Genomic DNA, 17,570 nt, shown 5'->3' with positions numbered 1-17,570 from the left:
CACTCAGTGTTTAAAGCATGGGTTCTGCTACATTTAATTTAATTATAGTTCCTTCCTATTTGTGAAGTCAGGATTGTAAAATGCCCTCCTGTAGTGACAAACAAGGACAGAAGCAGTAAGCACCTCTCAGATGCCAGGGACTCATCCATAAAGATTTGATTTGTCAGGCTCTGGGATGATCTTTTAAGTTCAGGTCTTTAGTCATGTTGTTTTCTGTTGCTTTAGTGCCAATGCTAATAATAGGAGACTAAAAATTACAGTGGTTAGTGGGCACTGCTACATGAAGAGCAGCGCTGATTAAAAGTGCTGCTGGCACCCAGCCCACTGCATGGGAGATGCAGCCAAAGTGTTGATTGTTATTTACTGTGTGAAGTCACAGATGCTGGATGTGGTCCAGCTCCTCTGTTTCTGCTTGTTTTCCTCTGAAACTGCCATTGTAAGCAGGGGGTGGGGAGAAGCCTCTCATTGTTAGAGTATCTTTCAGTGGGAGGTTCAAAAACTTGTTCAACTTTGCTGTGCCACTGAGAAGCAATATTATAATTCTTATTACACTGAATTCAAACAGGAAGCATTGAGTTTCACCAGATGAGGCTTGAACAGCTCTTACACATCTCTTACCAATGGATGTCAATGGAGAATGATTTGATCAGTCAGATGAGATTTGGTGCTATCAAGTCCATTGGCTTCCTCAGTGCTCCTAGAGATACAGGCTGTTGCCACTGCAGTATATGTGAAATAAAAGATAATTCAATAACCTGTGATGTTGCCTCTGTGAGTCATTAGCTAAACTCTACTGCAGTTTAGAGTGGAAGGATTTTTATTCATTGCTTTCTGTCTATGACATAGTATTTTTCTATCTGGTTGCAACACAATTATTTTCTGAAATGCAAAACAAGAACTATTTCAATAAAGAAAATGTGCTCTGAAGACTTTATTATTATTATTAAATTTATTTTTGTTTTTACAGCTTACAGGTCAGAAAACTATGATGAGAAATCTAATCAGAAACAAACGAGAAAATAAATACAGTAGTCTCAATTGCAGTATGCAGGAGGTTAATAGCTGTCCCTTTCTCTATAACATGAAAAGTAGAAGAGATAACTGAAATAAAAAATAGCAATGGTTTGCAATGTCATTGCACTGAGCACAGGTTATTCATTAGAGAAAATGAGTTTACATCCTTCAAGATAGAGATAGGTCATTAGAAACACTCTCATTCGTACATATAGCATATACTGGTTTTGTGCTGGGTATAATATTTCACAAATGGAAAGAATATTAATAGTAGCCGTAGAATTTTTCTTAGAATTAATTTTTTCATATGAGTTATTTCAATAAGTGTTATTAAAAAATTTTTAAAAATTAATTAAAAAAAAACAACAAGCAAATAAAAGTCATACAAAAATCATCTTGTAAAAATGTAGTTGTAAAATTTCTACTTTCCAAATATCTTCATGTGTGTCAGTGTACAGGTTCTTTCAGCACTCTTACAAGGCAGGAAAGTCTTCAATAATGTACTAATTAATCTTCATTTTACTCCAGGAAGCATTTTTAGAACAAAAATTACATGAAATTCCTTTAACTATAATGGTGTTTTAAGTACACTTTGTCCTACACTTTGTATGTGTTCTACTTTAAATAGATGTAGTATAATTAGGGAGTATGAACTGAGTCAAACCAGAAAAGAAAATCCTTAATTGAGTCCATTCCCTGTGTCTCTGGCATTCACAGATGCATACTAACTTGAAAGTTCTTTGTTTGTCTAATAATTCAGTAGTTAAAATAGATAAGGAATGTAATTTTAAAATGTTAGGAAAGTTAGCAAAATATTTTAATTATATAATGGCATGTGAAAAATGATTAGAGTAAAAAATATGTGATTCTGAGTTGCTTGAGGAATTATCTTCACTGCCTGTGAAAATTAACTGGTGCTCATTTTATGGGTAACTGGCATAAAGAAGACAGCAGTGTTGGTTAGAGTAAAAAATCTTTACTATTGAAGCCTGTCTATGCTCCTCTTCCCATCTGAGTAAGGAGGTACATAGTCTTTGCTGCCACTGTCTATGGCAATGATGTGAAAGGGAGAGAGCATTTCTTACTTCATGCTGTTAGTAGCATGTACTTACATAGTTTTGTGTGAGTTAGCAGCAAGTGCTGGAGTCTTATGTTCCCTAGAGTAAGCATTGTCAGATGTCAGAAAAAAATGCATTTGTTTCTTGGTAATTAAAAGCAGCTCTCTAAATAACTTTTCAGAAGAAAGGTGACTCCAGTCTTGGCTTGTTCTGTCATAACATAGAGCAGGCCATACCTCAAAATGATAGGTATAAAGATAGAATAAAGAATAGAACCAACGTTCATCCTTTTTTGAGGAGTTTGAGATGCTGTCCTGCCCACCACTCCCAGACCTTTGACAAACTGGCTTTTATAGCAAGAGATAGCAAAGCTCAAGAGGAACACAGAAGCAGGGGAAGAATATAATTGCCTGATCAAAGAACCAAAGTAGGTGTCTCTTCTGCAGTCACTGCAATTATCTCATACATGCGTTGATTTCCTGAAAACTTCCTCAAAGTGCCCATTTGATGTGGAAGTATTGAATGATAAATCAATACAAAGGAAATTAAATGCCATTCATCCAATTTTAAAAAGAGGAACCCAAATACAAAGCAATGGTTCAGAAGATTCTGTTCAAAGAGGCATTTTCAGAGAAATGACCGTCTATAACAGATTAGAGAGACAGGATTCTTTTCCTTTTAATCCACTGAAGAAATAACCCCTTGAAATTTTACTAACACCTAACGGACAATACTTATAGCTCAGTCTCCTTGAATTCATTGCCTTCTCAGTGATGTCTAAGTGTGCCATGAAAACATCTGCTCCCCTGTCTCCAAATTTTTTTCTGTTGGTGCCCCTTTTTGAAGGGGAAAAAAAAAAAAAAAAAGGAAAAAAAAAAAAAAAAAAAAAAAAAAGGAGCATAAATGTGCAAAAATTTAAAGCTGTATTAATGAGAAGAAAAGTTTTGTTGTACTATCTAACTTTTCCCAGATTAATTTTCCCTGCCTTAATTTCCAGTGTTTTGGTCAGCCACATTTCAAATATTAAGAGTAAAAGCTTCTCCAAATTACTTTCTTAAGGTTGCTTCACAAGCTGGTGCATAGAATCTCTTTTATGTGTATCTTTTGAGCTACAATTCAGACTGTGAAATCAAGCCCTTTTTTCACCCCAAACTGCATTTTGTTTGTATCATCTGCTTTGAACTCCCAAGTTTATGTCACTTTTTTTTAGCTGCTGTAGTTTTGCTTCCTCTTCTTGGTATTTCTCCTGTGTTACCAAATGATGAGATCTGAATATCAGAAGTGCCACCCAGCCCCTTCTGCCTTTTTACTGGGAAAATAAATAAATCAATGCATAAATACAAAACAATATTAAAAAAATACCCTATATTCTAAGAATGCTTTCAGGACGCCATGCTAATCATGCTATTTCTCACTTCAGAATAAGTCGACACTGAAATGCATTCCTGATAAATACATCAAGGTTGAGTTAGATTTATTTTTTAGCATAGAGAAATGAGTTACAAAATTACCTGTTGTGTTTTATTTAGAATACAATAAGTTACAAAGTTATTCACAGCATCCAGTTCTGGCAGTGGTCAAAACATGAACTTAGCCTGATGGGTAGTAGCAAATGTATTTTTAATACTGAAGATATTCCCAAGTAAAATCAGTAGTGATATATGGAATATAAATTAATGTACTACATATTGAGTTATATACTTTTATTAAATATAATACCCTCCTTAGTGGGTCTGCCCAAGCTAACAGAATTCAGCATACAGCCAGGAGCAAAATGCATATAAAAGATAAACAGAAGTGAGCAGGGACAGCTCTGGAGGAGCTGGTGCACGGGGAGAAAAACAAACAAACACCTTTGGTCATCCGATTTTGGAGATAAACCGTGATGTTACAATGATCAGCAGGCACTCCAAGGAGCCATTTGAGACAAGCTGTTGTGGATTTGCAGCAGTAGGAAAAAAAATTAAACACTTGGGAACCTTGACAAGGAAATTATCATCGTGATGCCATTGTTGCTTTTTGTCACTTGTAGTTTTTATGTTTATTCTACAACTACAACCTCAAGCACTCTAACTCTACCTCCCCTGCTCAGACAATTGCCCCATCTAAACATGGGATATATGCAGTTTTAACGATCCATCAGCCTAATCACTACCGCAATTAGAATCCCATTAGTTTTTTCAACAAACTCAAAACCATTTTTTAAACGTGTCACTGCTTGTTTGAAATTACTTTTTCTATTATTTTCATCCTCCCACGCCCACCTTAGTGCTTTTGTCACCATTCACTTTCCTGGCTACTGGGATTTCATCATTTTTTTCCATAAGGACCCATAGCTCCAGAGCAGCAGAACACTATTATCTTACGTGAGTTGGCAAAACATGTAGAAGCTGTGGAGTTTCAGAGATTCAGAGTTACGTTTTGACATAGCAATTGTTAAGATTTATAAGGCTTATATCTGTGCTACAGATACCTATTTGGCTCAGCTGCTGAAGAACAACAGCTGACATCATACACATCCATTTTAGCAAAAGCATTTAGTATGCTTGTACTGTTAATGGCAATGTGTCAGCCTGCATGTCAGGATGTGACAGGACCCTTCCAGAGAGAGATTATCTGTTTTTCTCCTTCTAAGGCATAATGAGACCATGTTAGACATCTCTCACCAAAGTCCCTATCTTGTCCTTAGAGGCATGGTTTGTACCTTTGTTCCTTTTATGTGCTACTTTTGGAATGCATTTTATTTCACAGAAGGAACAAGACAAGAACAATTTACGAACTAAGTGTCAGTAGGCTTGTTCCCAATAATTTATACAGTACTAAAAACTGCAGACAATGAATTTGCAGAGATGCAGCTTTGGAAGCAAGGAGTGCATAGAAAAGATCTGCCCCATATGCACAATGTAACAGCTTTTCAAAGCTAATCAGAAGCACAAATTGTCCCTAAATTTAGGGGTTATCTCATACATATCAGTATTCAGTGTAACAAGAAGTGTAGAGCTGTTTTTCCCATCTTTCCAGTGTTAGTTTACAAAACTCAGGCTGCAGCCACTGAATTTTGTTAAATTGTCTGCCCCAACCAAGGGCTTGGCTATTACTGCTCTTCAGGCAGGCTGCTGCTGGCTCATCCCTTAGCATGGAGCTAAATGAAACAAGCCCAAGCTCTTCAACTCTCCTCACTGACCACGTGCCTTCCACCCCTGCTGCCAAGTCCTCCCCATGTTCTCCACATCCTCTGCTCTGTACTCTAGCAAGCAGGGAGAGAAAGTAGCTGACCATGGCTTGAGAGGTGGTTTATTTGCAAAGTAAGAATGCTTTGTTGACTCATAAACTTGACATCCGCTGTCACCCCTTTTTGGGGTTCTGCCTTTTTGGCAGTGCTGCCATTCTGGCAACCTCTTCACAGCTTGTTCTGTTGCAAGGGACAATTTCTTTCCAGATGCAGAGCATTGCAATTCTGGTTGAACTTCATGAGGTGAATGTTGTCCTGGATTTCACTATTAATTTGGCCTAGATTATGAAGGCAATTTTTTTGTGTTCTCATGCTGATTTTGTCAAGCTCCTGTTATATTTGAATGAAAAATTAAGAACTGGACCAGGCTATGAAAAGCCACTGTGGACTAGAGCTGTGGGTGTTTTGATAGAATTAATGTTAAAGGATACTTCAGAATTATGTGTATGATTTTCATTACATTATGCATTCATGGTACTTATAAGGTTCCAGTTGGAACAGAAGTCTATGCAGAAAGAGAAAATAATATTGTTGGTCAAAGCAATTAAGTTGATAGACACAAACATATATTTGAAATTAAGCAGAACACAATTGGATGGGAAAGTTGACTTGCAGAAGCCTATGAGTAAAATATATTTAAAACTGCCAAAGTTCATAATACAGCTTAGTCCAGCATTACAAAATGTTTATTATTCAAGCAAATTTATGAGCTTTGTGGTTTTTTTTTTTGTTTTTTTTTTTTGTTTTTTTTTTTTTTTTCTGCTTTGTTCCCTTTTCTACACTTCACTGTTTCTTCTTTTTTTTGTCTTTTGTCTAAAATGGGTGTTGATTAAGTGGTAGAGATAAATCTGCCCAGTGCAATATTCTTAGAAATACTTTTTTTAATAAAAAGACAGCTTAGACAGCATGAAGCTTGTCAATAATTTACAGGTTTTGGAGTAGTTCATAAGACCATGTGCTGGAGGTGTAATTTCCCAGCAGTAAAACAGCAAGCAGGAGAGACCATCAAAAGGCAGAATGATGTTTATTATTCTCTATCTCTTTTTTCTGTCAGTTTATCTTATTTTCTCTGTAAAGGAGAGAGGACCGGACTCAGGAATAACAGCTCAAGATAAATTTATGCTCCTGAATGAAAACATAATGTAATTTAGTGGAATTTTGAAGGACCATCAAACAAATTTTCTGTAACAAAATAAATTATATATAAAAAAAAGTGTCTGGTCTGAATGTCCAACATTTTTCTTTTGAACTATTTAATTATATTGCTTCCTAAGAGTTAAGTGAAATATTAGACACTTTTTTTTTTTTTTTAATTTTTATTTTTTTTTAAATTACAGTTGGTACAATGGTAGAAGTCAGCAATAACTTGATCTAAAGCCGTGGGAAATACTTAACAATCACAATCTTAAATGCCTTTTACAGAAGTGGAGAAATATCTTGACAAATGCAATAATGCCAGATTTATGAGTTGGGAAAAGAATGTTATTGGAGGTGCATGATGTTCATGGGATATGCATTTAGATTCAAATTGCACAAAGAAAAGCTGTTTGAAGACTTGTAGAGTCTCAGAAGAAACCTGCAAGCTAAAAAATAAATGTTTGAAACCAACTGTTTTTTCTAAGGGTAATTGTCCAACATTTCAGGTTTTAAATGAATTACATTCTGTGGATGGAAAATGTAAGCAGTCCAACCTAGATAAATTCAAGAAGCTGTTCATTATCTGCACATTCATTTTGCTTCCATCAGTGACAGCCTCTGTGGCCTTACACAAATAGTTTTGTACTTACAATGTCTCCATGCCTGCCCTTCATCTATTGTTCTGATCAAACAGAATTGTTTCTTATGATGTGTTTGCATGCTCCTACTTATCAGGAACTTGAGGTCTGATTTTGGCTGAGGGCAAGTGCCATAAATCAAAATTTTGGTTGAGGGTGATATCAGTCAAAATAATCCAACGTCTACAGATCTGACAAGGGTTTTTCAGGCAGTGCATCATTTCTTAATTAGTGAAATGACACTATTTGTTTCTTCACATAAGCTGTCAAAGCTACGAATATCTTGTTGTTCTAACAGAAATGTCATTTGTCATATGAAAAGTTGTTATTACACTGGCAAACAGTGTTATGCTGCTCTTTATCTTCATATGAAGCTATTTCCTTTCCCCAGTGCTCCAGAATAGGATCACATATGAGTATGAATAGCATAGCAATGGACAAATATATACATTTGAACCTTAACTATTTGACTTTTCTTCCCTTCCTTTGTTTCCAGACATTTTTCTCACAGAACTTGGAAGGCTTTTTTTTTTTTTTTTTTTTTTTTTTTTTTTTTTTTTTTTTTTTTTTTTTCACCCACTTTATTGAAGAAGGAATTAAGACAAAAGGAAATTATGTATGTGCATTGTCTGAAATCATCTGCTCAGTCTGGAAAGTTTGGGACTTGACTCCACAGTCTTGCCTTTGATTTTTACTGCATGACTTAGTAATTGATATTGTATTCCTTGTTTTTCCTACCTCTTTACATAAGTCATTTTTATAAAGTCACTGCTCTAATCCCCTTTTCTTCCCCTTTGTTTCCCTTTGTTTTCTCTGACTACACCCTGCTGTGACACATTCTGCTCGTTCTTCCCTACATATTTCAGTTTATAAACAAGATGTAAAGAGGCAGAAGGATCTGCAAGCCTTGAGAAAGACCTTCTGAGGTGGAGTTTTTTGAATACATTAACTATAACTCATCAGGTACACTATGACTGCATATTCTGATCGTGATACTGAACTGCAAATGCAGTTTATCTTCATGCTTGGTTTGTCTGCCACACAGTTGTTGCTTGCCCATGACCAGCGGTGACATTGACACCTTGCACTGCAGCACAGTGGCTGCTGCTTATGCTGTCCCTCAGTTCTATATGCTGAAGTTGAGAAGAAATGGCACAGAAAGAAAAATAAAAAGTTGTCCGGTGGGAACTCTTTAGGAAGGCATTTCAAAGTGATGCACTTTTAATGCATCAGGATTGTTAGAGTGAAATCAGGCTCTCACAGTGTGTTAAACTCTTAGGATCACACATGTTCTATGTGGTCTTTTAACACAGGGCTCACCTGAAACAGATTCCACATTATTTATTTATTGTCTCTAACTTTTTTCAGGAATGTCCCAGTGGTGTTGTCAATGAAGAGACCTTCAAAGAGATTTACTCTCAGTTCTTTCCACAGGGAGGTGAGTACTTGGCAGCCCTCATTGGTACAACAATGCATAGTGGTATGTTTGTTCACTTCTAAGTCTGACAAAAGACCCTATTCAAATTAAGAGACTGTTGTCTCAGACTCTGTCTAAACTCGTGGGGGACTTATTGGACACATTTAAAAGTATAAGCTGCTGAATGAAATGCAACATCTATATCAAGTCTGCATCCTGTTATGAAGTTACCACCTGTATTTGGGTATCTTTGAAGTAGGTTGTTTCCTTTCAAACTTCCTGGGCAGTCTTTTCCATTCTCTTTTACTCTAAAAAACCTTTCACAGTGGGATTGAAATCTGTAGGAGGCACTAAACTTGTGGGTCAAATTAAAATCTAGTATCAATGGGAGAACTTCCTTGACTTTCATGGAGTTTCTTTACATAAACAAAAGCTTTTTCTGCTATGCTTAATTTCATTTCAGTGGCTTCCAAGGCCTTCATTAATTTCTTTTTCTAAATTATCTTTCAGTACAATAAAGGCAACACAAAACATTTAACTTTTTCTTTTGCTTTGAAACTCAGATTATCTTTTAGTTTGTATAGTTTCCCCTCTTTTCTTCTGCTTACCTTTACCATTCAGTCCTCCCTATTTTCCTACAGCTCTTCAGTCCTGCCTCTTCATCTTTTCCCACAACTCTTGAGATTTGCACGCTACCATGGGACTGTTCAGAGCTCTCCATAGCTCTTTCTTTTCATGAATGTGAAGAAAATAATAATAATAATAAAAAAACAACCCTCAACTTAATTGGTAGGAACAAATGCATTCCCACTTAGTTTCATTTTAAATAAAAACCTACAAGGTAAAGAGCAGCATTCAGTGTGGATTACCATCACTGAAATCCTCAGCAAATAGGCACAATCAGTAGGGAAGAACAAGAGGCTAGAAGAGTTGACCCTCTTACTGATTATTTCTGCATCTAAGCTTTTAAGCCAAGCTAATAATTACAGTTTCAGATAGTTCATTTTCCAACCACTCTGACTGGTGAAAACAACTTCTCTGTATGTGGTTTATGATTCCTTTTCTGCACTTAAAATTATGAGAATAAAAAAAAATTAAAAAAAAATCTTATTGTTATACTTAGAATAGTTCATGGGCAAAAAGAAAAAACAACTTTTATACAAGCAGAGATAAGATTTATTGTTAGAATAAGTACAGTCTCAAAAGTATAGCCTTTGTTAGTCCAGAGCTAATTGTTACAAAGAAATAGTAAGAATGTTAATGCAGTTAAAATTGCTACATAGACACTTAGTTTCTACCTCATTTACTTGCCTTATGCTCACCTGTCCACTGCTTCTCTGGGCCTTCAGAGGAGTGGCATCATTTGTGGGAGGAAGTGAGGAATCAGCATGCAGAATTCTTCCACAAGGAATATGCTTTTGTTGGTGCTTTTCCAGTCTTTGTTCTAGGATTCACTTGGGATCAATTGTGTGCCTTTCACAGCTGGTTTTCAGCTCTATGTTGCATGTAAATCTATTATATATATGGTGTCTTCTACTATTTCTTTGTTTCTTGCTACCCCCTAATGCCACTTTTGTCCAGTTCCACATCTGTTTTTCTTCACCTGTCTTCAAGAGAGTCCATTATGGCTGTAAGTTCTCCAGTTCCAGACTGCCCTGTCCCCTCCCATTCTACACATGCCAGCATTGCAGCCTAGAATAACTGTTTTTCTAGAGTTGCACTGCAAAAATGATACCAGTCAGCCTCAGAAACTGGCTGATCAGAGAAATGGCTGTCACAGTTGCACTGGGTAAAACAAAGACAAAGCTGCAGGCAGATCAAGAGGAGCCCATGCAGCATGAGCCTGCCTGGCCTTCATCCTGCAGTGAGCACTGCAAATCCTGTGGCATGTCGGCAGCAGTGGCAACAGTATTCAGAGCTGACGATGGTTCTGTACTATTTGGAATGAAAATATGCTTTTTCTTTCTCATTATTTAACTTTGGAAAAACACAGTAAAAAGAGTCCCTATGAAAACCAGAGTTCAAATAATGTGAAAGCATTATGCAATTTTCCTCAAAATTTCAGGGAAAATAATTAGAGGAAACAGTAGAAGAGCTGATTGTCCTCACAAGAGTAGCAGCTCAGAGCAGTAATCCTGTAGGTTTTGTGCATGTGGTGAGACTTGTAGCATTTTCTGTAGGTTTTGAGATGTTTTGTAGGTGCCTGTGCTGACCTTTGCAGTTTCTTGAGAGGTTTGAAAACCAAGGTCTGTTCTTTGTTTCTCACATTAGACAAGATCTCTTCCAAGAACCACTGATAGTGTGTTAACTGCAGGGTGAGGTCACCATATTGAAGCATCTAGTTAAGCAGCCAGTTTGGATGTTTCACCTGTGAGTGTATTGCCAACATGCTGTGTGCAGCCAAGTCCTCTGAGTGTCAGCTGAACTTAAAATACTGCTTTTGTATGTGATAACAAAAGAAAAATGTTTGAAATCACAACACCAAGGGCAACGTATTCATATGTCCCCAGGTTAAACCATCATACATGTAGATGTGTGCCACAAAGGTTCACATAATCAAAAAACCAACGCAACAGAACTTATAATTAAAACTGTACGTATCATCTGAGCAAAAGAAATGATGTTGAGTAATGCTTTAAGCCCTAGAGTGATCAAGCAGTTGCCAAATTGTGATCTGCCAATGTCATCCAGCAACTTCATCAAGTTTTGTCAAGGAATACCCAGGACTAGGGACATAGGATCTACAAGAATATCAAAGGAGATGATACAGAATAGGGATAAAAAGAATGTATTTCAAAAGGCATGAGTAGCTTTCTGAAGAATTTTCCATGCCAAAAAGGTAGAAAAGTAACATTCTAGAAAATGAGAAAGCCAGTGCTATACTGGTGAATGCAGCTTCCCTGCATACACATAACAGGTTCTCTCAGAAAAAAAAAAAAAAACAAAAACAAAAAAAAAAAACCACTAGGATTTGTTCTTCAGCCAAGAAGGTCACAAATAGGAATCCACACACTGAGCAATTATTGTGCTCCTCAGTTAAGAAGAGAACAGAACATGTTCATGGTTTTCTAAGGCTTACTTTTGGATATATAACGACTTTCATTTTTTGGTCTGATATTCAAAATGTTTTAACAATGTGTTTCAAAAGAATTCTGATTTAATATCTGTTCCTGCCACAACCTGTCAAAATATCAATTTGAGCTCCTACTTAGATCAGATCCCTGAAATGAAAACACATCTGACTTAAGAAGTAAAGCTTTTGTCTAAAGTGATTAACGTTCAAGATACATATGGGGATCACATTAAGTAGCTGTAATTAAAACACCAGAGTACCTCATCCTGCAGTGCTTTTGATGAAAAAAATTTAGACTAAAATTACATGCACAAACAAAATGTAAATATACACAGAATGATTAGCAGTATTTTGCATGCTTTCAAGAATTGAGTGCCAAGAGAATGGGAAGGTATTTAAAATTCAATGTACAGTATTTATGCCTCTATAATGTGGTGTTTTGTTTTGTTTTGTTTTGTTTTCTGAAGATGACTTGCATACTGTATTGTTGTACAACAGATGTCTCAGAAGACCTTAGAAAACATGAGAATTAAAATTCTAAACATAAACTTTAGTTAAAAAGTTTACATTTTTCAGTTAAAGTGGAATTTCACTGGCTAAGTCATGCTTAAACCATTACACTGATGGCCAATCTTTGGTCTCAATCTGTGAAGAATAGTTTTGAGTTTCTGTTCAAAATATATTACGCCTGGACCAGTTTGTGTCTCTTGGAAGGAATCTGGTGGAAATGGAAAGATGCATCTTTACCAAACCATGTGCTGGATACTGTGTAGTGTTTCCAAAATGAGTTGGTAAGCAGTCAAAAAGGCTTGAAAAGTAAACAATTAGTGAAGGCATCACTCATTTTGTCATCTTTCAGAATATTATAGACCACTTCAGTTAGTCACAGCCATTTGTGTTCATGGCTTTTAAGCACCTAGTTGCTGTAAAATGGAAATTGAACAGCAATCCAGCTATGGGTCTTTCACCTGTGGCTGCTGACAAGTACCCAACAGCCAAATGGGTGGCAGACGCTGCTGATGTGACTCTGAAATCTCAGCTGCTGCATGTCCCTGTGCCAGTTTGTTGTGCAGAGACCCACAGCAGCAGCAGCTTCTGACCCGCTCATCTTCAACTAAGGCAATGTGCCTGTTGCCAGATTAAAAGGCATACGCCAAGTGCACAGATGGCAGTGCCTGCTTCCGTCACTTAAAGTGACAAATGAACGCATTTTTCTTTAGCACACGAGAAAGATCTCCCATCATGGTCATTTAACTGATAAAGTAGCATTCCCGTTGATGCACACTGTTTCAGAGTACAATAACATGACTTCTTAACTTGTTCAGGTCTCAGTGATTAATCGTTTCCATGCAGCAATGGTAATGAAAATGAGCAAAGATATTCTAGCCCATATTTTCAGAATTTCCTTTCAAGTGCAGTTGCACATACATTTACACTACTAATTTACCCCCTTCATCCTGTCTCCCCTAAAACGTTTAAAGTAATTTGAAATTTTAATTCTAGTTGGTGTCAAATTACAGCTTCCTATAATTATTTTCACTGAATGAAATTAAATGAAAAAGATGTGCTTACTGTGACACATTTTTGCTCTTTTAAATTGTAGATTCCACAACTTATGCACATTTTCTGTTTAATGCATTTGACACTGATCACAATGGATCTGTAAGTTTTGAGGTGAGTGATACTGCTATATCTTTCTCTACATTTTCTTTAATGTTTTAATGTCCTTTGCAGTGAAGCTGAATTTGATTGGTTTTACTTTATGGATCACATAAAAAACCTCAAGTTTTTCAGACATGGTAACAAAGTCATTATTATTTTACAATCTTATATTCTAGAAATGTAACTCAAACCATTACAAACATTTTTTGTAAATTTACCCATTAAAAGGTAAGTCAACTTATTCAATAGTTGTGTAACAGAATCCTTATCTTTCCTCCTACTTTCAAGATGAGAAGCACTCTCATCCAACTAAAGAGGATGATTCAGACAAAAGGGAGTTACTTAAACACTCTATTTTCCAGGAGGAGGTTCTACAACCATATAAAGTATATAAAAGCACAAATGTTTAAAACAAATTCTTCCTCCATTTGTCTGCCCAATCTGTTTTAAAAAATTCTGTCTTTCCCTGTTGAGGTTGATATCACCAACTACAAAGGCCGATGTCACACAAAACCATGACAAAAAAGGCAACTCCCTGCAGCAGTTAAATGAAAGTATGTTGTGCTGGAAAGGAGCCCTTACTTTATGCTATAGAATTAAAGGTTTTGCTTGTTTTTCAATGGACAGATGGCATCCCTACAAACTGAGGTTGGTCTGGAATTAAATTTAACTGCTGTAAATTTGTTTAAATGTCCTACACATGTTTTTAATATTTAAAGGAAAATCTTTTTTAAAAGTTTTTATTGTTTTATTATTGATGTAATATGGAGAATCTTTGCCAAGCAGATGCACTGTGATCTCAAATCTAAACCTCAGCTGGAATATAACCAGAGCATTTTGTGGGGGATTATTTGCATTTATTTAAAATCACAAAACCCATCTGTGTTCTCCCAGGCAGCTGAAATCGATGGGCTCCATGTAAATCAGGAAGCAGAAACGGAGCTTTTATTCACATCTTCTGTATGCAGGCTAATTCTACAAGGAATCCTGGTAACAGTAACAGCAGCAGCAATGCTGGGAAGTATTTTTAGCATCAATATTTAAGAAACATTTCTGCTGTTTTCATTAGGGAAAATGAGAACAAAAGAAGCTTTTGTAACCTTCCTGGACTATTTGTTCACATTTGTATCTCAAAGAGAAAACCCTAAGAAATGAGGTAGATGTAAAGCCTTTTTTTAATGGATTTGAATATCTCAAAGTGCAGGTCTGTGTACAAAAGAGGCTTTGGAATAAAAGAAAATAGGAAAATAAAAGAAGCAGCATTTTTTATCATTGCCAGTACAGACATTTTCCAGTGTACTGTGGTACAGTATCAACTCAAATAACGTGACCCAGACTTTGATCTCATTTGCACTAATTGTAAGCCCAGCATAATTCTATTGCTGTCAAAAGACCCTGCTTCAGTGCTGTCGTGCCATGTAGCAGCTTCATACTTACAAACAGTACAATGACCACTCTAAAAGCATCCCTCTAATGTTAAAAATGTTTTGTTTTTTTCTAACCACATGACTGTAGCTGTGAATTGTGAGTTTTGTGAAATGGGAAGAATCACATTATCTTTTTTTTCTTGATCCCTTTTATCTTAGACGCAACCATATCTTTTCCATACCAACCCACACACTAGTTAATTCCTATTCACCAAAAATAAACCACACCCAAATAACACATAAACAAAAAAGACACACAAAACCCACTGGCACAAAGAGTAAAGGAACAGTGGTGTGATTTAAAAAATTGGAGAATAAATAATGATTCATTCCAGGCTTCTTTTTACATCACAGTGTGGGACTAAATGCAATTTAGGGCAATGGTCTGGTGAAGAAACAAAGCTCTCTGACTCTCTTCTGTGTGAAATGGACAGGAAAGTTTGAAATGGTATTAGAAAAACTACAAATATAACGTGTAGGATATTTTTTTGTATGTTGCACTTTCCTTTTTTTCTAATGACACTGTGGTAGCTAGAATTGCAGGAAAGAAGGAGGAGAATTTGGTCTAGCTTTTTGATCTTTGTTCATCACATTTTTAATCACCAACAAAGTACTGGACTTCAGCAGAACTTGTACTGATTAAAAACACATCTTCATTGAACAATGCTCCTTAGTGAGATTGCTATGTATGTGAAGTTTGGCACATCCCTAAATCTGTACCATTCTGAAAAGTTAGACTCTTCAGCTGAAGAATTTTACATAGTATAAAAACAAACTCATGGAACCAGCTGCTTGAAACTTTCTTCCTTATACTGTAAGTGCATCAATTTAGAGTAGTTTTTTCATTAGTTATGCAAAGTAGTTTTGCTTTAATGTAAGCAATATGCAAGTAAACATTCAAATCAGTGCCCTGAGTTTACTGTAGATGAAGATTAAAGCTCTAAAGGTGATCGTGATAAAAGGAAAAGTCACACAGTAATCCCACTAACTCTCAGTGCCTTAAAGTACAAAAGCTGTGCCAAATGCAATGGAGATATCCAACAATTTAGGTAATCCGTATCTGTTGCTCCTGCAATTATGCATGTCTGTTGTAAAGTTGTTGGTGAGTTCCTGATTACTTCATTCCTCAACCGTTCCCTCAGAATTTTGCATCAATTAACTAGCTTGCTAACTCATGTCTATTGGAGAGTTCAGAATTAACCTATCTTGATTTGTCTTCTGTTATGTCTTAAGATCAAACACAACTTTTGTATTTAATTAATTACAACAGTAATGAACTGGCATTGTCTCCAAGACAGCAACTTGGAATTTACTGACCTTTATGAATGACTTCAAGTGTGATTCTTCATTAAAGACATGAAAGCCTTGCTAATACCATATATGAAATAAACCATTTTTTCTCATGGCAGTGGGAATCTCACAAGAGTTCTGATACCAGACAGTGTAAAGCAGCTACACATAAATGCAGTTCCTCTCAATAGCAGCTTCTGCAGTTCATTGGTGAACTTTGCTGTCTTTACTGCATCTGTGCCCCACTATGTCTGTGACTAATGTCCCCTGTTTGACGCCTTTAATCAGAATCTTCACAGGTACTGAGAGGCTCAATAGGAAGCTAGAGGGTTGGAAATAAGGAGCTGTGAAAAGGAGTAAGGGCAGATATTGAAGAACTCACACTTGGTGTGCTTCTATGGATGATTCCATCTGAGCTTATTTGCTGCCCTAAATACTGTTGCTCCATTTTAGCCTTCGGTATTCCATCACTTGCTTAACACCTATCATAGCTACATGACTCCTGGCATGTACCATGCCTTCCACCATCCAAGGCCTTTCTCTGTTTGAAGATCTAGCCCAAAATGTGTGGATTATGTCTATGACCACTGAATCTTATTTTCCATTGCTATAAGGTTTTATTGTTATATTCTTAAATTGTATGAAATTAAATATGTTGAAAAGATATCCTAACCTAACTGGTCCTTGTTCAGCTCCTTTTATGATAAGTCCTTTTTATAGTTCTTGAACTGGAGCACAGAGCACTCAGAGAAAGGCAGTGTGCCTGGATTGATCTGTGTTCAATCCCCAAGTGCACTGATGCAGTAGGGAAGGAGGCGACCCATTCTTGGAAAGCTTAGAGCATACACCTCTAAGGTTTTGAGTTGTCAGGAAGGCAGCTAGCGTATGAGTGGGTGCCTCAAAGAAATGAAGAAAGAGAAACAGTCAGGAAAGGGAAAGTAGATATTATTTAAGAATCATCAAATGGCTTGAGTTGGCTTAAAGACAATCTAGTTCCAACCTCCTTGCTGAAGGCAGGGGATCCCCACATGGCTGCCCAGGGCCCCATCCAACCTCCAGGAATGGGACATCCATTATTTCTCTGGGCAGCCTCTTCCAGTGCCTCACCATCATAAGCATCAGAATAAATGCAAATGTTCTGGTGTCAAGAGTTGTGAAACATAATACTTCTACTGCAGAAGAATTCAAGAAACATGGCATCAGGAAGGAAGTAAAATAGTGCAGAAAAATACAAAGAAATAGCACTGAAATAAAAAGGTTAATTGTTAATGCTGTAATGTGATCAAATCTGTTCTGAATTTCTTGGACGTTTTATTACTTAGTAGCACACTGCTAAAGAGCTGTTTGGAGATTTGACCCTATGACCCTCAATTAGTCATTGAGATGTAGACAAGATAAGCTGAGCAAAACTCTTTTCAAGACTCGTATTAATTTACCCCAAAGGGCACACGTACCAGTAACACAGAAATTTATGACAGACTAAGAAAACCCAGAGCATACTACTGGAATCGTCAAGAGCTCTGCTTACCAGAGCATCTAAGGCTGTGATGTTTTTGTTTGCTTTACACCACTATGTGCACTTATTTGACTGTATGGTACATCAGACCTTTGTAATTTATGCT

General features: G+C 36.6%; 1 protein-coding gene across 14 annotated transcripts in view; it reads left to right on the top strand.

Annotated features, from left to right (window-relative positions):
- KCNIP4 (potassium voltage-gated channel interacting protein 4) overlaps positions 1 to 17,570 on the top strand; it is a 375,533-nt gene that overhangs the window by 350,433 nt on the left and 7,530 nt on the right. For all 14 annotated transcript variants that reach the window (XM_072334033.1, XM_072334037.1, XM_072334032.1 and 11 more), the window contains 2 exons: positions 8,448 to 8,517; positions 13,173 to 13,243. In XM_072334033.1, the coding sequence (XP_072190134.1) occupies positions 8,448 to 8,517; positions 13,173 to 13,243 (141 nt within the window). The remainder of the gene's footprint in view (positions 1 to 8,447; positions 8,518 to 13,172; positions 13,244 to 17,570) is intronic.

Source organism: Excalfactoria chinensis, chromosome 4 (genome assembly GCF_039878825.1).
Source record: "Excalfactoria chinensis isolate bCotChi1 chromosome 4, bCotChi1.hap2, whole genome shotgun sequence".
Classification (NCBI taxonomy): Eukaryota; Metazoa; Chordata; class Aves; order Galliformes; family Phasianidae; genus Excalfactoria; species Excalfactoria chinensis.
This window is presented reverse-complemented; position numbering and strand designations above follow the sequence as displayed.